Here is a 24,456-nt window from a genome sequence, read left to right on the forward strand (position 1 = left end):
TTGCAGGTGTTGTTATATTAAAAATGATTAATTCTTGCTTGAACTGCAATTTAAAATTATCAAATGTTTACAACGTATATTTTATCGCTAAAAGTTTAATACACGTATATATGATAGTACATATATTTTTTGCATGCATTTTTTTGTGTAGAATTTTTTATCATAATTTTGAGAAAAAATCTGTATTGTACTTGTATGTATTATGAAACATATTTTTGATATACCATACTTTGATAACCATGCAAGGAACTACAAATTATCCAAAAGCTTCTAGTAATGCAGGTCTCAATTCTGTTTTGCTAGACCATTAAAATATTAATTCATAGAAACAGAAAGAGGAAAGAGAGACAAAGAAGTATGATTGTTCATCAAGATATATTTGTTTCTCCTTATCTAAAGTCCTGGTATAATAGAGAAAACATAAATCTTGACAATTGGATGATTACATACAAAATTCTACTATATGTAAATCAGGGAATTTTTCAAATTAGAGTTTCAAATTTTTTTATGGTCATGTTTGTATTCATACTTTAAACAATTGGACAAGTTATATTAATTCAAAAAACATTTGATACATAATTACTTATGTGCCAGTTTGATGGTGTTTTATATCTTTACAAAAGAGGGTCATGTTTGGAAAAAGGAAAACCATTGCTAAAAATGCATACGAATAGATAATATAGTAGTAATTAATAAGTCATAATTCAACATAGAAAAGTCAGGTTGAGATTCCCATTTTCCATAAAACTAGATGTTAGCATTATTAGTTCAATCAACCAAGTTTTGATATGAAAAACTTTATTAATTACATGTCCATCAAGTGTTTTGGTAGATTGTCTCTTTAGGTGATGAGTTTATCTATTGAAGAGTTCGTGCTGGTAAGGTGTCAAAGACATGATTTTTTGTTGAAAAAGTGACAATCAAGTGAAGCTGTGTATGGGGTTTGCCAATAAAAAAAAATTGAAGCCAAGTATTGGATGTGCCAAATAATTCCTATGTCTACTTTAAACTTTTGAAATTGACTACATTCTATTTTAATTCTTTAGGTCAACTTGTTTGAGCCATGACACTATTATTTTGGTACGTCTTGTTCTTACTTATTTTGGGTCCAAATTTCTCAAGTAGTCATCTAAACTATGAAAAATCAATTGTGAATTAAGGAGACCCAAGGATCTATTTGGGAGTTTATATAAAATTTTATTATAACTTACTATAAAATGTTTTGTAAAAACCTTTCATGTATTTGAAGGAAAATTTTGTCACCCTTCTCGCGCCACATATCCCGGCCACCATACCCACTAACAACCACTACCACCTCTCCCCACCCGTCACCCTCTCTCATTTTTCTTCTTCTCTCCACTACCACCACCTACCACCCCCACACTCATACACCCACCTTCTCCTCCTCCTTCCCCTTTGACCCACTCCACCACTACCTCCTCCTCTCTTTCACAACTCACTGCCACCACCCCCTTCTTCCTCCTCCTTTTTTTCCCTTCTCTTCTCTTCCTCTCCTTCTCTTTCCCACATCCCATGCCCCTTTCCTCTATCACATCTAGACCAATCTAGATCCAATAGGGGAAAGGGAACAGGGCCATGGGAAAGAGAGAAAGAGGAGGAGAGGAGAAGGGAAAGGATACCAGATTCAATAGGCGAGGGGCACAAGAAAGAGGTGGGAGGAAGGGAGGAGAAGGGAGATGAAATGGAGGAGGAGGAGGAAGAGAGAGGAGGAAAATGAGGGGGAAGAGGGCAGTAGGAAGAGAGAGAGGAGAAGGGGAGGAAGGTGATAGTGGATAAAAGTCTACTATTTCAAATTTCTTCACACTATGCACATTGGAATAGAAATGGAAGTGTAATATTTCTTGCATTCTTATATTGCATCAAAGCCTTAAGCTTAATTGCACTGAACTTTGGACATTTATAAATTTGAGATCCCTCAATTAGTTTTCTAATAAGACATTAACCTTAAAAGATATGATTATTAGGGTTAATTCCATTTTAGTTCTCCAAGATATTCTAGAATCTCAATTGGTCACTTGATGTGCTGTTAAGTCAAAGCTATGCTGCTATATTTGCTCTTCTAAAAAAATTCCAACATTATTATTTCAAATGATAGAATGTACTATTGATATGTTACTTTCAACTAATTGTATTGCGTTTTTTGCTATTGAGAAAAAAGGCCACCCCAATAATTTCTATGCATTGAAGCACAAAAATGTAGGGAAAAGCAAACTTTTATCATAAAAAAAACTAAGGCCGAATAGCCTTTGAAGGAATATGATATGGTTTAAGATTTCAAGTTATAAATTCCAAATTATCAAATCAATTAAATCCAATTACCTTGATTTTTCACAAGTATACGGGTCAAACGAGTATAATGATAATTAGCGTCGATCCCACAAGGAATTGGCTAATTATCAAGGTTTTTCTACTAACTTTATAATCTAAACAAGTGAAATATTATCAAAGAGCAGCACTAGCAATTAAACAAGCCAAATGGCAAAAATTAAAGAGGTTAATTTAGGTGGTACAACCGTTCATGAATGTTAAAAGTTAAATAGGCAGTTCAACCAGCCACAGAGCTTAAAAATAAATATAACACCGGCCACAAGGTGGTAATCACGTAGGTGGTAAGTCGAAAGAAAAGAAATAAAAGTAGAGAGTTAGATTAGGTTTTCCTTAAGATTAAGATGCTAGGTATTAGAATCCCTTGCTGCTTCAAGACAATGATTAACTTGGCTAATCAGACCTTTAAATTGTGACTTGTTGAAGAAGTAACCACCCTCAATTTCTTAGATATTGCCTTCGCAAATAAACAAGAATACTCACACCAAACCTTTATCTATTTGCATGATAAATTAGTTTAGCATAAGTTCATGAATCTCAATGAAGTTACAAGCTTGTTCCATCTAAATTCACCTCCTACTAACGTGAAGATATAATTTAGAGTTCATATATTTTGAACTACATATGCAAGGCAAATTATTAGCTCAAACACATGCTTTGATGATCTATAGTTGGTGATCAAGCAACTACACATTAGATACAAATATATGAACCAACAAGTTCACAAAGTGGCCAAAAATCAACTCAAGTAATCACATATTCATGAAACTATAAGTTCATCCCTTCCTTAGTATACAAGAGTTTAGCTGAACATATGATTGAACATAGTAAAATTCATAAATCTCTTAAAATGAAACATAAATTAAACAAGGAAGTAAAAGGTAAAAGATGATGAAATCTTATTCAAGTGAATGAAACAAGCTCCTCAAGATTCTCTTTTACAACTTTGATCTTCAAGTTTGCCTCAATAAGCTTGTTGTGTTTTTAAGAAAATCTCACCTTTTTGCTCACACAACCTTGTATTCTAACTACTACTACCTAACTCTTCTATTCTTCCTCCCCTTTATTCAGTGAGATACAAGAGGCATTTATGGATGTTTTGGAAGAGAAAATGGGCTCATAATATGGTCATAAAGTTGCCCTTGAGTTTTCCAACTCAAACTTAGCTAGTTCAAGTTGGCTTTTTGCAAAAAAAAAAAAAAAAAAAAAAAAAAAAAAAAAAAAAAAAAAAAAAAATTATCCACAAAAGCAATGTGAAATGAGTGCAAATTGCAGAGCAACTTGTAGGAATGTTTTAGAGATCCGTGAGGCAATCCGCGAGGCACAGTTATGCTTCTTCTTGCTTTTCAATGCTGCAACCGCAACTATTAGAGATCCATGAGGTACTTCATGCTATTTCAGCTTGTGTATCTCGGTCTTTTGCACTTGGTTTATGACTTTGCATTCTCTTTTCCTTATAATTGAACCCCTTGTATGTTTTTCTTCGCATTGCCAATGTTATAGACTTATAGTGACTTCAAGTGCAACTGAGTTTAGTCAATTACTTGATTCCTAAAAAAATCATATCATTTGCACATTAGTCTGTCCAAATGCATGTAATTGATATAAAACGAAGCTTATAAAAGTTAATAACTTAAAGAACAAGTTTTATTGTTGAAAACCCTAATTTCTTATCAAAAGTAAACAAATAAACATATTTTAAAATATAAAAAATGAACACTTATTAGAATAAAATGGCCTTGCTTACTTTTTTGTTTCGTAAAGTTTCAACCTTTCAAGTTTAGGTAAGATGTACTCATTTTAATTAGTTTTCTTGGAGGACCAAAATCGACATAGCTAGGAAGACCAAATTGAGATTTTGTGCTATTTTAAGAGATGAAATTATGACTTTTTTCTGTTTGAAACACTGAATAAACATTTTGGAGTACTTTGGAGAATCAAACTAAGAATATTTCCAATTTTTAAACACTGCATTGAGATTTTTGAATACTTACGAAGAACAAAATTAAGTTAACCCTATTTTGCGCTATTAAGAGACCAAATTAAGGCTTTTTTTAAATTTAAAACATGAAACAAACATTGTGGAGTATTTTGGAAGACCAAACTAAGAATCCTTTTTCAATTTTAAACACCAGATTTAGATTTTTGAATGTTTACATAAAACAAAATAAAATTACGCTATATTTTATACCATTCTCGATAAAGACCTTTAAATTGTGTAGAAGTTTCTAGGAACCTCAAGTCATTTGTCCTCCACTAGACCTTCATTTAAAAATATGCCAAGTTGGCAGTCTCGTTTGTAGAACTAGGCATATGTCATTAGTCGCTGAAGAAAATGAATATGTATGTACTAAAGCGAACCACATCCATTCAAACTCAAGAAGATTTGTGCGATTACCACTTTAATTTCATAGATGGCAGAGTGATATCTAAGAACCGCAGCTCCGTCCCATCTGTTAGATATTCAGGTTTTTGTCAATGGGAGTGATAAGAACGCTAGATCACAGAGGATTATCATGTTAAAATTCATTTCCTTTTCTGTTCACAGGCACGTCATAGTCATACTTAGGAAGTTGACTTGCTTTAGCATCTGTAATGTCTTTAATACATTTCTTAGGAATTTGCTAGTATATAAGGAAAGTCAATACCATAGTAAAAGTGTTTCTGAATAATTCAATTACTGAAATAATCATAGATTTATTGGATTCGAAGGGGTTATCCAATGTTACAGTAATTCAGAACTCTGTAATAAGACAATGTGTCAGATACTTGCCAATCCAGGACTTAATGGATTCAAGTCCCATGCTTTTTTCCTCAACAGGACACTTTAGCTCACACAATCATAGAACTAATGAATTCAAATAGGCTATCCAAGTTACAGTAAGATGATCCACCCTCACTAACAGCTTTTTTTGCCAGATTAGCCATATGTTCTGCCTTTTTCAAGAACTCATCTTTTCTCACTTCCATCAGGTCCCTAACCATAATCTCCACGGTGACTCTATCACAAGTGTCTTTCATATCCAAACCCAGCTTCCAGACCTCATCCACAAACCTGCTATTGATAGTTTGGTCTGCAAAGTAAGGCCAGCAAATCATGGGGATTCCTGCATTTATGCTCTCAAGAGTAGAATTCCACCCACAATGAGTCAAAAATCCACCAGTTGCTGGATGTGCTAGAACCTCTTCTTGGGGCGCCCATCCCACAATGTATCCTCTAGCCTTTGTGCCTTCTTCTATCTCAACTGGAAGATGACTCACCCCATCCTTTCCAATGACAGAATCAGGCCTCATCACCCACAGAAACATCTGGCCACTGTTCACCAAGCCATACCAAAACTCTAAAAGCTCATCCCTTGTCATTATGGTAACACTGCCAAAGCTCACATAGATCACAGACTTGTCAGGCTGCGAGTTCAGCCACTCGATGCAGCTCCTGTCTTCTTCCCAGAAACTCCCAGAATGGCCCATTGACTTCTCTGTCGTGGACTTGCTTGCTGCGATCCGGACTTTGAGATGGGCATGCAGGGGACCAATTGAAAACAAAATGGGCATGTGTTTCCTTATCTGATCGAGAATTGGCCCTTCTAAGTCTTCAAATGAGTTCAGTAAAAGAGCCCTAGCTTTAACACTTCTTCTAGTTTCAGATTTGATGGTCTGTAACCCTGGATTGTTGACATCAGCTACACGAAAGAATGCCGGCAGGTCACGCCTCCTTAGATATCCTTCCATGCCTGCCACACTGGTTACCATTAAATCCATCTCCTTCTTATTTCTATAGCTTACTTTGTCCTCATCTTTTCCTGCAAATTGTTTGGACAGCTGATTATTTTCCTAAATATATTTGCTTACATCATCATTACAATTTCCAATATACCTTTTTATCTTTCCAATTACCTTTTTATCTCACATACATCACATCACAAAAAATGCTACAGTAAAAATATTTCAAATAATTACAATAGTGTTTTCCCAGCACCATTTCATTCACAAGTCCAACTAACTTTATCAGGAACTGATCAGAAATGTTCTACAGTTGTAATTAACTTGAATCCTAGCATTTGGTAAAACTGTAAAGTTCCTGATCCAAAAACAAAATAAATTATAAAATATAGAAGTTTGTTCATTTCAATTGCAGATCAAAATTGACAAGTTCAATTTGAGTTCTAAACCTAATGTTCACGAAGGAGAAGCTTACAACATCATGCAGATGGAAGAGTAAATTACAACATGCCACCCCCACTCTCTCCTGTTACTGAACACCTCATACACATGAAATCAGTAACCAGTGAACAAATTCGTTCTCACATCGGCTGTCAAACAAATCACCAAAGAAAATCGAATAGCATAAAGAATAATGAAAAGCAAAAGCACTGACAATATGATCATGTTAGATTAGCTTTTTTCAATTTAGACTAGCTATGACAGAAAGACAAAGAAATACACAAGAATGGACACAATTGTTCTAAATAGCAATTTGAGCATAAGAGAACCTGGGTGTCTGGCTTTCAACATTAAGGGTTGAATAAAAAAGAATACAAGATTTACCATTTGGAATGAGTAGAATTAGAATCCTGAACCGATTACTGGATATTGTATTTTTTAATAGAACATCATATAAAAAAATATCTAATAAAGTTTTGCACTAGCATAAGAAATATTACATCTACTTAAATACACCCATTCATCCTCTTCTATTTGTGTTTCATAGTTTCATAGCTTCCGCTTCAGTTATATTGCCTCACAACAAAAGAGTAACAATGAGGAAAAGAAAAAAAAAAAGGCCAAAAATCTTCAAGGCGAAAAGGACTCAGCAGCCCATAAACCATTTCGTCAAAATACACAAAAGGATTTACAGTGAAGAAAAGTTACCAAAAAAAGGAAAAAATGAAAAACATTACCACCATTAGACATTGATTAGTTGATTTTGAATTTTATTTTAACCCCCACTATTGAATTTATATCTATACCCCCAATTGAAAGTTACCAAGGATATCTTTTTATTCTTGTTAGAGTGTTTCATCCAAGACAGAAAAGAAAAGTTGCAAGTTTTGTAGAATCAAAGTGTGAAAGTTGCAGAAGGACATCTTTAATTGCAGAATGAATGTTTTGCCTGTAATGTAGAAATTTTTTTCAAAAAAGAAAATATGCAAGTGTGCTGCTGGATACATGTTATCTATGAAGTAGATAAAATCCACCTTACATGGAGCTGAAAATTGGGTTTCTCTAACCACCAGGGGCAAGTCAGTTTTGACATCAAATAATACCTGGATAAAAAGACTTGAGCTCTATACAACTTAAATTTGAAGGTTGAGCTCCACTGAATCCTATATCTTTTAGGCTCGAATTTGCCTGAAAGCTCAATTTGTCCTCCTCTAATTTTTAATTTTGAAATTTTATATAATCACATTTTTCAGTTTTTTGGTTTGAACCAGTATATATAATTTAATAACTCGTGATTAATCAATCTAAAATGTAACACACTTAGCATAGAAACATATATACAGTAAATATGTGTATACACATACATATGTGTATACATCTATTCTAAACGTAAAGAAAAACATGTTCAACCCCAGGTGGCAAGCTTTACAATCCAATATTTACTAACTCAAGCTACATTCATTTACTGAATTGAATCTTAAATGCTGGTACATTTGATATAAGCTTGAATCCATATTGAGACCTCCTGAACTATTTTTAAGTGCTCAATCAGTTTACAGCCATATTTACATAATTATCTATTGGAAGTAAATAGTTTGCAATCACCTTTTCTCCAATCACATAAACAAAAAGAAAATCAGATGCAGCATTGAACAGCTAGAAGGAAAATCAGTGACACTGTTACAGTACTTGTTTAATGCAAGTTCAAGGAAGATTAAACAACAATGGATGCAAGTTAGACTACCCACTAAAGCGATGAAAAGGAAAACAAAAGAGCATAACGCACAACTGATCTAAAGAGATCAGTAAAAACAAAACTAAGGCCAAAACTATTCAAGAATTGATATAATCACAATGAAAACATGATTACTCAATCTCAATTTTATAACCCATGTAGACTATTCTATTCTTACCGTTAATAGAAGGAAAAAAATTAAATAAAAATAAACAAAATTTTTAAAAATTTGCAAATTTGCTGTCTTTGCCTACAGCTAGTAGGTAAAAAATAACTCATTTTCACGAACCAAAAAAACCAAAACAGAAAATAAACCAATTATAAGGCAAACATAATTTTGAAAACAACAGGCTAAATCCACCTAATTACCCATGGAGTTGGTAATTTAACAATTACTATAGAAGAGTAAAAATACATAGATATTGATGAAATCCAACTTACCTTTGAGAGGAATTTCACCAGCATCAATCACATCTTGGATACAGAAATTAGCCCAGAAAGAGCAAGCCCCAACTGTCCTGAAATAAATAAAAGGGATTCCCATTTCTTCAGCAACAACAGCAGCAAAGCTCAGCACCCCATCCATAATCAGACAAGTCAACGGTCTCCTCTTTACACCACCAATTTTGGTCAGCCGATCGGTTGAAACCATGAGATTTCTGAACTGGGATTCCCCAACAACCTTCAAACTCAACACGATCTCCATCGTCCGTTCCCCAACCCGGGGATGGTCGTCCGGGAGTCCGTCAGAAATAGTGGCGAATTGGAACCCGGGGTACTTAGCAAACCGCGATTCGACGTTGGCATGACGGAGGAGACGGTCGTAGTTGAAGTCGGAGAGGAGGACAGTGACGTGCAGGCCTGAAATGCAGCAGAGTTCGGCCAGCTTTAGCATGGAGTTTACATGGCCCTGCATAGGTAATGGAAAAATCAATACATGTGGTGGCAGTGGCGCTTCTTCGGCAGCTGCCGGAGCCGGGTTTTGATGCTGAGACATTTCTTTTTCAAATTTTCCTCAACGGTCTGAGTGAGATTTTGAGTGATGCCAACTGCCAAGTTGAGACATTCAGCCAGGTGCCGAGACAGGAGGCTTTATAATACTATGATGTGGGTTAAGGGCCGGCTAAAATTGTTAAATAAATACAGCCAAAACAACAACAATAATAATCTGTCATATCAAATTTCATCATATTTTGAAATTTGTTATATTTTTTATATTTCTTCCGTCCTAATATCAAGTCAATTTTTTCGAGAATTCAATTTTTTATGAAAATATGATAATTATTATATCTAGATGAGGTGGATCAGTATATTGACAAAATGTCCTTTAAATTTAATATATTCTTTTGCATTCAAATTTTAAAAAATTATTTTTGTATAAGGTAAAATTAGAAAGTATATGTTAAATTTGAAATGATGGCTCTTATTTTAAAGCAATAATAGAACGAAATAATAATAATGGGACGAAATGAGTGTTTATTAGTGTCTATAATTATTATATTGATATTGTATTATACAAGATAAACTTCAATATCAGAGTAAATGTATAAATTAATATAATAATATATGAGTAAATGTATATATTAACATAATAATATATAATAACAAATTTTTTCATCATTTTAGTATCTTTGTTGCGTTAATATGTGAAGCGCGAGGTGCAACTGCAACGGGCAATGATAGAGGTCCCTAATTCCTGTGTTTGTTTATGATGTAAGTGGGGTCAGCGAGAGGCGTGACTGGAGGAAGTTTGAAGATGCCTGGCCCCTTGTATACGATCTAGGACAATCTTTCTTGGGGACGAGTGGAAGTAGATTGGGCTCCTCGGTCACTGTATAGAATAATGTTGCGGAGTTTATTGTATAGTTTTAGCCTTTAGGAATCAGCATGGAGCACGTTATATAATATTTTACGGTATATATGATGAAATTTACTTTCTCCACATGGTGCCAAGCAAAACAACTAAATATTATTTTACATCAAATGAACAATTTAGGATAAATTATTTATTTGGCCCCTGAACTTTTAGTTTAGATAAAATTAAGCCTTGACCTATTTGTTGTCAATTTTCAGCCCTTGAATATGTAAAATGGGGAACTCGTAGTCCTTTTGACCAGTTTATCCGGTTTTGCCACCTGAAAAGCCAAATCACACCAATTTGCAGCATCATCCCAATACATTTACTCCTATTTGTAGCATCCTAGTAGAGACTTTACCTCGTTTTTTTTCCTCTATAAGCATCATTATCACAACAACCAATCAACTCACCATAAGTACCCTCACAAGAAACTTATTCAACCATTTCTATCACCATAGATGCTCCATTGTTTCTCTTAATTTTGCCTTCAACTTAGCAGCGTTTGCCTCGGATCTTGATACTGCAGCTTCAAATTCCTTTTTTTGCTTTTCTGTTGTATCGATCCTCCTTAAAAGGCCTCGTATCAACTCAATAGAATGGCGACACATCTCCTCGTCAATCCAATCCCAATACCTACAACCATCAACTTCTTATGAGCAAATGGTGTACCTTCTCCCTGGGTTTCTATCAGTCCACGAAGTAATCATCTTTGTGACTTTACTGCAGGAACAAATAGGAAGCGGAGAGCTGCGATATTTGCGCATTTTTGCTTATTTTGTGGCACACTTCTCTCTCTTCCCTCTGTATTTCGTTTGTTGAGATCTATTAGTGATTTGAGTTAGGGAAAAAGAAGAAGATGGAGTTGTTCACTTTTTGTTTATTTCTATGCGGATAAAAAAGCTCTTCTTCAAAGCATACTGCCATTCATGTGACTTGACTTTCTGGTTGCAAAATCGGATAAACTTGCCAAAAGAGTCACGGGTTCCCAATTTTACAAGTTCGAGGGCTAAAAGTTGACTACAAATAGTTAGAGGACTTAATTTTACCTAAACTAAAAGTTCAAGGGCCAAATGGATTATTTTCCAAACAATTTATATTTAGTCTCAAGTCGTAGCATGTACAATCATTAGTGAGTTGGCTCGATAAAAATTAGATTCAAACTCGATCAACATTGAGAGTGGGATTTGTGTTGATTTAGTTGAGCCTATCGAATTTAGCCAATACTTGAGTGTTGGTGGCTCATGTCAGCTTGAAATTATATTTTTTATATTTTTATTATTAGTTATAAAATTACATATATGTCTCTAATATTTTTATTATCTATTAGAGTAAAATGTCTATTTTATTTATTTAAAAAATATAAAATTTATTTTTTGTTTTTATTTTAGCTCGATTGAATATTAATTCAAGTTGAAAAATTAGGTATGAATTCAAGCTTGACTAGTCTTGAATTGGAGCTTGAGATCTAATTTGAGTTCGAACTTACTAAAATTGTCTTGAACTTAACTCAATTATGTTAAAATTCAATTCTACTTGACTCTTTTACAACACTATGTACAACCCAATAAACAACTCAAATTTTGTGAGTAAGAAATGGCAAGTTATACAATCAAATGAAACATACAAACATAGAAAAGATGTATTAACTAATGAATATAGCATCAATAATAAACCACATGATGTACAATAAAACGAACAAAGTGTAATGATCAATGAAAAAATTACAAAATATACGAATATATGAACAAATTGTGAATACCAAATCACAAGATGTAATATTAACACAGTTTAGTGATATAATACGTAAAGGTTATAACTTGGAGGCAGCACACAGTTTGGCATCCTTGTGAGCTACTCCAAGTCGCAAAATTTCTATCTTGGAAAGCCCTTAAAGAGGGATAACTTTGGAGTTTTGAATAAATATTGATTTGTTTGTGTAAAATATCTCTTATTCCTAACCCAACAAATTATACCGCTTTGATACCGTACCTAATTACGGATATTTAGTGGCTTAATAAACTAACTACTTTTAGAATAGTTGGCCACCAACAGAATTTTAAATCTCTACTTAGGTACAGGTTAAGGGATTCTCAATCTTTTTTTTTTGAAGGGATTCTCAACCTGTAATTTAATATCCTGACTTTCCTGAAAATTTTACCAATGGTGCGTAGGCACCCATCTGGACCGGTGGTGATTCACCAGATTTTCCTTGACCTTTAGATATTCCCTTCCCCTAATATAGAGTAAGAGTATGGCCTTTAGGCCCCCCTCCCCCTAATATAGAGCATGAGTAGATATAGAATAGAATTTATTGTGTCAAAAAAAAAAGTGGTTTAATAGAGTCTTACCATTGAAAACAATTAATTATTGTTAGATTTTCTTTTTTACAAGTTTCTATTGACGCGTTAATGCACCTGATTTTTTTTTTTACCAAAATTACCAATTGAATGTGCACACACATTTAATCACCATTGTAATTAAATATTTTCTTATTTAACTTCACTTACCAATACCCTAACACCCAAATCCTCTTGTAACGAGTCCTTATAGTTAAACCCATTATTATTTGGACATTCAGATTAATTATGTGCCAGATAAACCCACTTTTTTCATAATAATAATTCTATTATTTTTTGTCATATTATCTCACTATTAAAAAATAGAAGAAAAAGTGTCATTATGAAAAAGTAATTTCATAATATATCACTTATAGTTATATTGTTAGTAATTTCTCGAAAAGTATGGACTATTATTCTTGCGATATAAAAACTTTTAACTATTTATGCAGTATACCGAACAAACAAAATTTATTTATTTATTTTTTGCTTTACAAGTGGAATCTCAATTGCGCCAACCAATTCAACTCTCGCTTTAAAAGAAAGCTGCATTCTCTTCAAGTCAAGTCAGCACTTTGGTCATCAAGACCCTTTAGTGGAACTTTCTGAAACGCGTCTTCGATAGTAAGCTACTAACCAGAAAATTAATAAGAAATAACCTCGAGGAAAGGCAAAGTGATTGAGACAGACCAAAAAAAAGGCTGAATTATATGGTCTTTGTTTGGACGATTTTTTTGTCAATTACGAACGATATAATAAAAAGTTCAGCCATATATGAGGGTGTGTGGTCCTGTTCATCTGTTTATTATTGATTAATTTTAAATATTTGAGGTCCTCATTGTAGTATTTGGATCTTAGGTACTTACAATGTTCAAGAACTTTTAAGTATATTATTTAGATACATAATTCAATAAATACTTATTGTATTGGATAATATATAATTTTAACTTTTTAAATATATTTGTATCTTTATTTAGTTCATAATCTAAGATAAAAGGATTAAATTAAATTTTTTTAAAGCTATTTTAAAAGTATCAAATTTTAACTTTTGCTAAAAGCGCTTTTAACACCAAATGTTCAACTCCTAATTTTATGAGATGAAGTTCTCCAAATACTTCAAAAGTACTTTTTAGCAACCAAAGGTGCTTTTTTTTTTTTTTTTTACCAAAAACACAATAGCCCCAAATGGGGCCTAATCCTAAATACAGCTAAGAAACTTTTGTATTTCACTTTTAAGTCAAGAAACTATCAACGCAAAATATCAAGCTAATTGTTAATTAAAGTCTGGTTAGGGAAAGGTGTTTAAGAGTCTGTTTTCACTGTTAGATTCAGGGTTTAAATTTTGTGCCTGACAGTTGAAGGAGGAGAAGGGTGAGAGGGTAAAAATAAAGTGAGATTATTGATTTTTTGGATATTGTTAAGCTACGTCTGATTTATTGGGTAAGATCTATCAAGAAAATAGAACAAGGGAGGAAAATTAATTATATTGAAGGAGAAGAATGAGAATATCCTCATATTAAATATGTATATGAAACTAATAAAGAAAATCTTGCAGGAATAATAATTTTCTTTGTAGAAAGTGTACGAGACATGGTAAATCTCTGTTCAATATTGAACCACTTCTCGATTTGTGCATGTCATCCTTGCGTGCAGGCCATGCTAATATGTATCGTTCAATATTACTTAAAAGAAAAATCTCTGTTCAATATTAAAATTTATGTTCAAAAACAAAGTTTAGTAGATTTAGCCCAAGATGCTAAAAAAACTTTTAAAAACTATAGTTAACAAAGACCAATCTAACTCTAAGGCTATAATTGAAGGAAATAATAATTACACTACAACAAAAATGGCCTTTAACGGCATTTAAAAGTGTCAGTATAGATAATCTAACCTGACACTTTATCTATCCTCACACCTAGGGCGAGTGTTGTCCCTTCCAATGTGGGGATAGACTCATACTATTCAACATGTCAGGAAAACTATGCTATTATAACATCCCATCTGCCAACAACAATCCCTTTTCTTGATAATTGAAAGTGTCAGGATAGGTATTATACAACATTAGAATATCGAATTCTATGTTGACACTTTTAATTGTCAGGATTTTTTTTTTTTTTTGAGATAGTAGCAATCTGCAGGTAATGCTCCCTGCTATACATTCCGTCAATCAGAAACCCAAAGGACTTTTAAAATTATCCCAAAGAACAGAATGCATATAAGATAATATGCTATGATGCAAAAATCTAGAAACATCAAACTTTAGCAGTATTGTGATTATGAGAACTGAAAATGCCAACTCCCATAAGCAAGAGGAGATTTGTCATCATGTTTCATACATCAAAAGCAGAATGCAAATGAGACTAAATGATATACAAGCCAACACACAGTGGAAAATCTCAGAATAAATGCAAGCGCACTTTGTTTATAGCAATAACAATTCGCACTCCAGCTGCTTTGGCATGAGCAATGGCCTCTTCTATTTGAGGCCAAATTCCATCATCAGTAGCAACTACAATAACAGCAATGTCTATTACTCTGGCTCCACGAGCTCTCATTGCTCGAAATGCCTATCCAATGCAGAGCGATGTGAAGCCGCAGGCCTCAGACCAGCTGTAGCATGGCTGAGAGCCTTGCCTGTGAGAAGTAAAAGGTCCCTAGGAACAGAGCCACTATCAGCCAGGTACCAGCGGCCATTGGGGTCACAAACGTGGAAATCATAGGAAAGAACTGGTGGATAATTAATCAAAGAAAACAAAGTGTTGAAGCATTACAATTCCAAAAATGATCTGGTTGAAATGTAGAAAAAATGTATAAGCAATTAAAAAGGAATCCAGGAAATTAGTACATATTGTTGCAACCTACCTACTGATCATAAAAAAAAAGTCCAAATATAGGTTACAACACTTGAAGTCCAGGAGCATCTGAGGAAATTAGCGTCAGCAGCCCCTTCTCTACTTCACCATTTCCACTCAGTTTTCCACCTCCTGTAGATCCTTTTCCATTTAGTGAGTGTGTACTGGAAAAGGTTGCAACAAGCACTGATGAAGAAGTCTCGTTAGCAGGCAATGGGCTATCGTCAAGCAAGTGATTGAAAACACTCCAAGCAGTGATACATTCTAAATACAGATCAGAAAACACTAAAGTTGACCACTAAAAGCAAGCATATATACTCCAAAAAACATGACTTCTATTTTAAGTTCAAAATAGAAGTCATCTCTAAGAAATATTTTCAAGTTTTTGGAGCCTCCAGAGTCCAATGACAAGCTGGATGGTCTAAAGAGCAGGGTCAAGTTCAAGATCATGAGCTTGAACATAAAAGGTGACATGGATTATGTACCAGAGCTGTTTGATGAGCATAGGGATCAAGTTGCAGTTGAACAGATTCTGCGGGTTATTTTTTTTTAAAAAAAAAAGAAGAGAAAAAAAGAGATGAGAAAAGTTTTACATTGTATAACTTGGTTTTCACATAATTAAAGAGTAGATTGATACTATATAACGACAAAACAAAATTTTCAAAGTAGATACATGATTATCTTGTGTAGTGGTTCAGGAGGTTTTGATTTAACAGCTAAAGTTGATACACTAAAATTTAAACATCTTGGGTTTCAATATTTTCTCTCCATTCCCACTTCTTATATCTCACGCTTCCCCTGGAGCCTGATCATCTTACCCCTGCACTCGAAAAACTGAATCGTCAACTAGCTGAGGCTGAGGCTAAGCTTGAGGTACGCAAAAGGCCTCCTCCAGAGGACAAAGGTCTAAGAGTTCTTGGGGAAGGTCATGTCTTTGGTGAATGGAACGAAATGAGGGAAAGATATCTTGCAAGACAACTGGTCAAAGGAGTTGATTCAATATAAGCTGCTATACTTTCTTTCCAGTGATGCAGAATAGAAAACTGGAGTGAAAGTGAAATCACAGGCAGCAGAATCTGGAATTTATGAGTTTAACATGCTATTTCAGGGATTCAATGAAGCATAATAGAGAGAACTATTTTGCTTCCCTTTGATATCAGAATAACTATATGATTCAAGGATTATCTCCTGGCTGAGACTTTTATTCATGCAAAATCAGGTCAGAACGTCACCAAAGGCAACCACGACAAGGAGACAAATTAAAGTTTTGGCATTTTGTCTATATACTCTCTCACATGAAAAGATAACTTTTAACTGCTATCCAAATAGCATGATAAACTAGTGCTAATTGTATTATCAATTCAACATCACAGATGCATCAGAAGCAACAATCCCCATGACTCAAGCCTCTCAAATATCATGTAAGACTTATTATTGATAGACCCCTATATTGCCAAAGCCTACCAGTACTTCTTATAGCACTCAACAAACTGAATCAGTTCCCAGTGATTACAAGCATTAAAGTAAATTATACAAGTCTACATACGGGTAGCAAATAAAGCAAGCTATGACTTGTAAAGCCTAATCATTCTACAGCTTTATCAGCAATGATCAACTTAAAACTCTAAAAATTAGCTTAAACTTCAACAAAAATCCTGCACTGAAATAGAATACAAAGCATATAGGGGTGGTGAAGTTGACGTACCTGCTTGAGATTTATGGACTGAAGATAACTATTGAGTACAACAACATAATACTCAGTTTTTGCAGTCGAAGCAAAATCTTCAAGCCCAAATCCACACCTATTAATTATCCAGCATAATCTAAAATTAGTACCAAACATTTCTACATTGACAGTCTAAATCAATATGTTCCCAAAAATAATTAAAAATCACTACATATATATTTATATCCCGCCGTAGCTTAACTCACAAACCCACTCTTGATACAAGCTCTTGTAACTTTTGATTAATTCATCAATTTCTTTCTCATGTTTTTGCTCAATATTGGCCAGGGCTTCCCTTAGATCCTGCATTATTTAGTAAGGAAAAGGCCCAAAAAGTTAATTTTTTTTTTGTAGGAAACCACCAACTAAAATTTACATATAGAAAAATTGCAGAGTATAACCTGTTCATCGACGACATCGATATCTGCGAGCTTGTGGCCAGATTCCTTACCGGAATTGCCTAATTCTTTTGCTAAGAAATAATTTCTAGAGAATCTGAACTTGTCCTCTTCGATGGGGCGACTGGACGGCAGAGATAGGGAGCAGAGGAGAGGAAATTGGCCGAGAGAGAAGGAGGGCAAAAATTGGTATTTCAGATTCAGGCAGACAACCAAGAAAAATCAATTTATGGCAAAAATTTATCATGTAATTACATATCTTCAATGGGAAAACATGGGTAGTTTGATTGCAGAGAGATTCAATAGAAAAAACTCTTCGGGGAAAGCAAAATTTTGGCCAAGAGTTTTGACAGATAGTTTGCCGAGAGAGAGAGAGAGAGAGAGAGAGAGAGAGAGAGAGAGTTTGTGAGAGAGATAAGAGAAGCAAAATTTCAGCAGGCAAAATGAGGTTTTGAAATTTCACTAAGTGTTTTGGCAAAACAATCTTCCGCCAAAATCAAACGACGCCATTTTGTGTTTTAATTGTTTTTTTGGTGCTTCTCACATTTTTTCAAGTGTCATGATAGGTAGTCTAAAGATACATTATTATTCTTATTTTAGATAAAATAAAATAAAAAAGAGTATAAATTGTTGATTTGATAACAAGTGTAATGATAGAAGTGCTATAATGACACAAACCATCAAGTGTCCTCATATGTATGTCAGGAAACGCCATTTTTGTTGTAGTGTTAGAAGAGATTCCAAAATTATTTAAGGCGACTAGAAGAGGTTATGATGAAGTTTTGACCATATACCATCAAGAAGATAAAGGGGTAAAAAAATTTCCAAGCATATAGATAAACGTAACATTAGAGATCTGGGTATAAAGAAGAGAATAGAAATAATAAACGTAACAAGTATTTAAATCAAAATATAAGCACTTTATGAACAAGATGAAACTGTGTTCCAAACATATAAAAATGTTGTATTGTAAATATGGATGACTCTAATGATGAAAATTCTCATTCAAAATTAGAATTCTGCGTAAAAGCTTCGTGGGTACAGATTCAAAATTTGAAACTGACAAAAATGTTTTGGATGAACAAAAAGTAAAAGAAGTGGAAGCCTCTACCTCTACATCTAATCGAAAACCCTAATATAAAGTAATATCGCGTTAATGAAGTTTACTTGGATTTGAAAAATGCTTACTTTAAAGAATGTAATAGGGTAATAGATGTTGGACACAATCTTTGACCATAATTATAGCTAATTATAAAAATGATTGGTGAATAGAAAGTTCCTAGGCTATATAACCGAAACATCATAAGGAGATTTTTTTTTTAAACTGGTTGAAATTTTGGGAAGAAAGCAAAGAAGGCCAATATAAAAAAGGCTGAAATTCTTGGTAAAAATAATGAATTAGAAACTAGAATCTGCTACTCAATTACGAGAAGCCTTTGGAGTTGCTATTCTTACTAAAGAACATTATAAGCAAATAAAATTAGTTTTAAACAAATACAAATTATGTGATATCAATAATACAGTGATTTTATTAAATTCTATCAAAAACATTTCTGGCACTTAAAGTTACAAAATATGGCTTATTGGATAGAGCAACCATAAAGTTCCCAATTTGTGAGGAGAAATTTGTGAAAGACAATATTCAAATAATCTAAAAAGAACAGTCATAGAGAATGTAGGTTCGAGGACAGGTTTTAGGTATAGAATAATCGATGAATAATGTTTGGCAAGAAAAGCACATAAAAATGTCAAGAACCAATTTTCAAAATTAAGTTGTGACAAAGTTCTTAATGAATCATAAAAAATAGGATGTGATTCATGAAACACCTACAAAAAGAAAAACAAAATGCATTTCAGGTTTAGAAAATGAAAGAAGAAAAACAATTTCATGCTAGAAAAGGTATATGAAGGAGGAAAAGGAAATTCTATGGGAACAACTTGAGAGAAATTGAGTTCTTATTTTTGCAATAAAAAGAATCATAACGTCTTATAACATGTGAATGTCCTCTAAAAATTCTAGGATTATAAAATTGTTTGAAGAATAATAATTAGAAATATGCCTTTGAGAAGAAATAGAAATATATGATGATATTGTCTATTGATGATTTCCGTCCAAATTTCATATTAATCTAAAGCATAAGGAGGTTCATTAGATATTTTTGAGCGATAGGGATCTCATGACTTTCATGAAGACTATAGAGGAGCTTTTAGTCTTTCAACCCTAGTTATTTTTTCTCTGTAGTGCAGTCAAAAGAGAATGACAATAATGAAATTTTGTTATTCAAGAATGCAAAATGGCTTCTCAAATGCTCTAATTTTCATTTTTACAGAATAATTTGTACGCAGAAGATTCCTAGCACTAAATGATATAATAGTAATAAAACAATAAAAGCAATTAAACAGCCAAACCGAGAAAGAAACGACTTTTTGTTCAACTTAATAATTTTCTTGATTAATGATAGCAAAATTTTGTAATTTGACAATGCAAAGCTGTTTCTTGAGAGTACATCTATATTCATGAAATAAAAATGGTCAACATGTAGTAATTTTTATTTCGCATGCCATTGATTTATGAAAATGCTTTCAATAAAGAAAAGATACAAACTTTATGCCTGTAAATAATTACAATCTAAATTAAGAAAAAAAATTTAGTCATCCGGGAGGATTTGATTTAGTGGTTAAGGCCGAGGTCCCAACAGTTAGAGGTTCATGGATGTCAAATCCAATAAAAAGAAAATTTGTACTCCAAAAATATGTAGTTTTGAGTGCAACGATGAGTATCGCCATATCCACAGGAGTTGGAAGATTTATTTCTTTGTAAAAAATAATAAATAAAATTTAAAGGGAGAGGCTTTTACAAAAGCTTAAACTAAAATAATTCAATGAATAGAATAGCAAGGCAAAATTTAATTACACTAATTAAGTCTAATAAAGACAACTGCTAGACAAAGGAATAATCTCAACTTTGGTTCATTTTAATTGATCATCAATGCAAGAATAAAAATCACCTACTCATGAATAATATAGCTATGGTTGTCAACAAGTTTTGACAAATTTTATTTCTTTTAAATTTGATTTTTGGTAAACATTTAACAAATTTCTTTTTCAAATTTCATTTAGCAAATCTATGTTAAAATTACAAAGTCTCATATGCCACAACCAAGCATCATTATTTGAAACTTTGAGACCTTTGATTTTGGAATTCTCAATTTTTTTAAGATAAACTACATAAATATCATGGTATCTTTTTCCTTGAAAACAACATTGAAACTAGTATCTGTGTTTCTCCTTAGGGTGAACCCTAGGGTATCGGCAGGCCGCCTGCCTAGCTCTCGCCAGGGCTCAATACAAATCAAATTCAAACTTAAGGGTAAACAACCAATAATAAGAGTCATTATAAAGAAAAGTCGCTTCCTTAAATAAATATCCACATTTTACATCACAAGTTACCAAAAAGGTACATCAAATCCCCCAAAATTACAACCACCCAAAGTCGACTAATCAATTACATCTAAAATTCCAATCAAGAGATAATCAAGTCGACTTCTCCAAAATCTTTCCAATCCGGCTCCTGCTAAGGAAAACAAAACTAATGGGGCGAGCTAACGTTCAGTGAGGTCAAGAAAAACATGCAAACAGATAAGTTCAAGTAGCAATAACATTTGTACAAGAATTAAAGCTAGAAAGTTTAAGTAATTCACAATTAATAATAAAACACGATTAATAAGGATACGGGAGCTCTCAGGAGCTAAATTCCACTTGCTTTGCCAAGGCTCGATCCAATACCTCCACGTGATGACACTCCGTCAACCGGGTAGGTATTAAGTCCGTAGAAACTCCACTTATTTCTCCCATCCATCATTTCACCCTCTCGAATCCGTAACCAAACACGTACGAAAAGGGTGATGCTGCACGAGTATGCCGAACAAGATCTCAAAAGATCAAGTTTTATTTTTATAATATTCTCATGGTTCATCAACTTCTCGATCAAGCCCATGCCGGCTCAAGTCGCAAGGTTAGCCTATGAGTTTTGGGTGTCCCCATAAGTCGATGAGATATCACTCCAATTGACCACACGACGTACACAATTACGATATGCCAAGTTCACACAATTTGATTATCAATTCACTTATACACAACTCAATTATAATTTCACGTAAAAGAGAGAGAATGCGATAAAGTACACACTCGTCTCGGCAATTCCAAAATACTCAATTAACAAGAAAACAATTTAAGTATTTAGCAACAATTCATGCACTTGACACTCATCAATTCAAAATAAGTGAGTACACAAACCTTTAGGTGTCCGCACCGGGATTTCCTTCGATATCCTCTTGAGCACCTGAAGAAATAGTGACCAACCATCACTCACATATACTCACGACCACTTAATATTCAAGGAAGAAAGTGCACTCGCGTAAAACTTAAGACAACGTCTTAAAAGAGCTTTAATCCCTCGAAAATCGAGATTCAAAAGTGAAGATTTAAAGTCACAACGAAAACTCGTATCAATCATGAAATCAAGTTTAAAACGAAGCATCACTCTCAAAAGAAAGTTGAGAGTTCTCAAAAGTGCATTTCTTAGGAAGTCAGAAATTTTCAGCTTTACACGATGATCTTTGGAAAATCAGATCTTGAGTTTGGTAGGTCCCAAAATAGAAAACTTTCTACCGCTGGAAACTAGATTCAGAGCACTAAAAGTTCCCAGAAGACACTTTTCCAAGATTCCAACCAGAAGGCATTCATAATTCAGCTCAAAGTTACAGTTCCAAGATGACAGGACAGAACCAGTCTTGGTTTTCAGCAATGTTTGGAAATTCGGCAAACTTCACAGGAAGTGAATCAGCCACTGAAATTTATATCACAACAAGAGTTCCAAATCAAGTTTCAAACACAACAAGCGGAACTAAATTTGGAGTTTTGAGCAACAAGATATAACAGTTTGAAGTCGACTGATTTTTGCAACCTGATCAGTGGATTTCCAGATTTGAAGAGTAATTTTTGGGGCATTATTTGAGCCTCGAAATGATATTGAAATTATGCCAAATTTGGTACACTTAAACTTCCATATGTGGACTACCTCTCTATCAAAATTTAGGCAAAAAATTGTACGGGAAGGCAGTTAACGAAACGACCAAAGTTTGTGAAATTCTTCAAAGCTAATCTGCCAACCCTATCTTTCTTTCTTTTGTCCCACGAAATCAGCCCAATTTGCTCCATATTTGAAACCAAGGTTCCAGAACATTTAATGACCAATTTATGGGTAAATGACACTAAAATTTTCAAAATAAAACACCCCAAAACAGAATTGACCATTCGGTCAGCAGGGAAGGGAAAATTTTCCAGTTACCAGCTTTGACACTGTTTTGAAATCAGACCATATCTAACTCTACACAAGTCCGAATTGAGAATGGTTTATGGTGTTGAAAACTAGGTTCAAAATGGTACAATGCATCAGAAGATATCATTCTCATAATCTTTCACAAGTGGAACAAAATCGAGCTACAAGATGCAGCTTCCCAGTTTCATTCGGACAAACAGGCAAAGCAGGACAGTCCAACTTGCCGATTCGCTATGGTTTATTCAAAATGAACTAGCAGGGGATTCTTACACATTTTGAAATCTCTGAATGTCTAGTTTCGAGTGCCGCAAACGGCACTCAATTTCGACGTTTGTACAAAGAGTTATGTTCAGACAAAATACCACTGATTGGTTGCCCTAGTTGCAAATTTCCAGATTTCTACCTTTCACAAAACCCAAGTTTTATGTAACCATTTGAAATGATTTTCGAAAGACACTTTCTACACACATAATACAACATATATCAAGCAATTTAGTAGCCAAATAAGAAACAAAAAATTTGAGTTCAAAGCAGGACAACAAAACAGAAATTTCGATCAGCTCTCCTCTCACGGTTTCTCTCTTTCTTTTTCCTCTTCTAGTTTCTTCCATTAAAACTCATTACAAACACACTAACGCACACATAAACATCACGGAAGCCCTCATTTAACCAAGTTGGAAGTTCATAGAGCCCACTTCAACCAGCCAAATCCAACCAACCACAACAAGAAGGAAGCTACAAGCTTCAAAGCCAAGAAATGAAACAAGAAAGCAAGAGTTGTGGTAGGAGATGTTTATACCTTCCAAACCCAAGAAGAAACCCTAGATTTTTGGTGTGAGAAACTCCTTAAAACAGCCCCCAACCATCCGGCGCTCTCTTCCCTTCAAGATAGAGTAAGAACCCAAGGAAATTGTGAGTTGGATGATGAAGAACAAGCAAATTTGGAGCTAGAAGATGAAGTTTGCTTTCCTCCTTTTCTTTTCTCTTGGTCGGCCAAATGAGTGAGAGAGATGGTGAGGGTTTTGTGTTGTGATTTCTTGGAGAGAAATAATGAAAAAGGTAGCTTTAAGTTTGGTGCAAAAAGGTCAATCTTCAATAGTGCTCAATAGTGCATTGTACTACCACTTTCTCTCTTGTTTGGTGCACTTATACTCTAATCTTCCAAGGTAATTCCTCTAATACTACAATTACTCATATTTACTAGTCTAAAATTAATTCTCCAAGATCATTGCACTCTCGGACTAAACATTGCCTCGAAAAACATGTATTGCTATTCCATACGAGACGAGCTGCAGAAAAATTAAATTTACTAACAAGACGCTTTAAAAATATAGATGAGACATTGTTCCATGTAAATGGTTTTAAAATGGTTGAAATAAATTATTTGAAATAAATGGATGAATAAATAATTAAATAAACCAGTAAGATAAAATAAAAGTAAGAAGAATTCAAGTCCGCATAGTATCAAGAATCAAATACTCATGTTTCTTAAACAAAATATAAATATCTCTATTACGTAATTGACTAACACTTAGCAAATTGTGACCCAACTTATTAACACCAATAATTTTGGCCTTCATGTCATCTCTAAAAGTGATCTTTCCACTACTTTTTCACTTTAGTTTGATGAATTGAGAAGCATCTTCGGTTATATGCCTTGAATATCCTTTATCTATGTACCATTTTGATTCTTTAGTGGT

At 33.8% G+C, this 24,456-nt stretch overlaps 1 protein-coding gene and 1 long non-coding RNA gene across 3 annotated transcripts; both read right to left on the reverse strand.

Moving 5' to 3' along the window:
• Window positions 1-5,023: 5,023 nt before the first annotated feature.
• On the reverse strand, window positions 5,024-9,341 carry LOC113715549 (7-deoxyloganetic acid glucosyl transferase). The gene is made up of 2 exons (XM_027239779.2): window positions 8,687-9,341; window positions 5,024-6,149 (listed from the first exon to the last, which is right to left on the reverse strand). Exons 1-2 carry the CDS (start codon window positions 9,240-9,242, stop codon window positions 5,179-5,181), a joined length of 1,527 nt encoding a protein of 508 aa, XP_027095580.2. The 5' UTR covers window positions 9,243-9,341; the 3' UTR covers window positions 5,024-5,178.
• Window positions 9,342-14,687: 5,346 nt separating this feature from the next.
• Window positions 14,688-17,840, reverse strand: LOC140016724 (uncharacterized). 2 transcript variants are annotated; one of them, XR_011822931.1, is made up of 4 exons: window positions 17,419-17,840; window positions 17,224-17,320; window positions 16,997-17,093; window positions 14,688-15,536 (listed from the first exon to the last, which is right to left on the reverse strand). It is a non-coding gene; the product is annotated as an uncharacterized lncRNA (long non-coding RNA). The 2 variants fall into 2 exon arrangements; XR_011822930.1 differs by having other exon boundaries at window positions 16,997-17,320.
• Window positions 17,841-24,456: the final 6,616 nt, after the last annotated feature.

The sequence above is a fragment of the Coffea arabica genome, chromosome 11c (genome assembly GCF_036785885.1).
Source record: "Coffea arabica cultivar ET-39 chromosome 11c, Coffea Arabica ET-39 HiFi, whole genome shotgun sequence".
Lineage (NCBI taxonomy): Eukaryota > Viridiplantae > Streptophyta > Magnoliopsida > Gentianales > Rubiaceae > Coffea > Coffea arabica.

Bases quoted from the DNA above. Each gene is read 5' to 3' on its own strand.
- LOC113715549 (XM_027239779.2), bottom strand. From the start codon at position 9,242: ATGTCTCAGCATCAAAACCCGGCTCCGGCAGCTGCCGAAGAAGCGCCA. The intron at 6,150-8,686 runs GTAAGTTGGATT...AACAATTTGCAG, and splicing joins TGGTGAAATTCCTCTCAAAG to GAAAAGATGAGGACAAAGTA.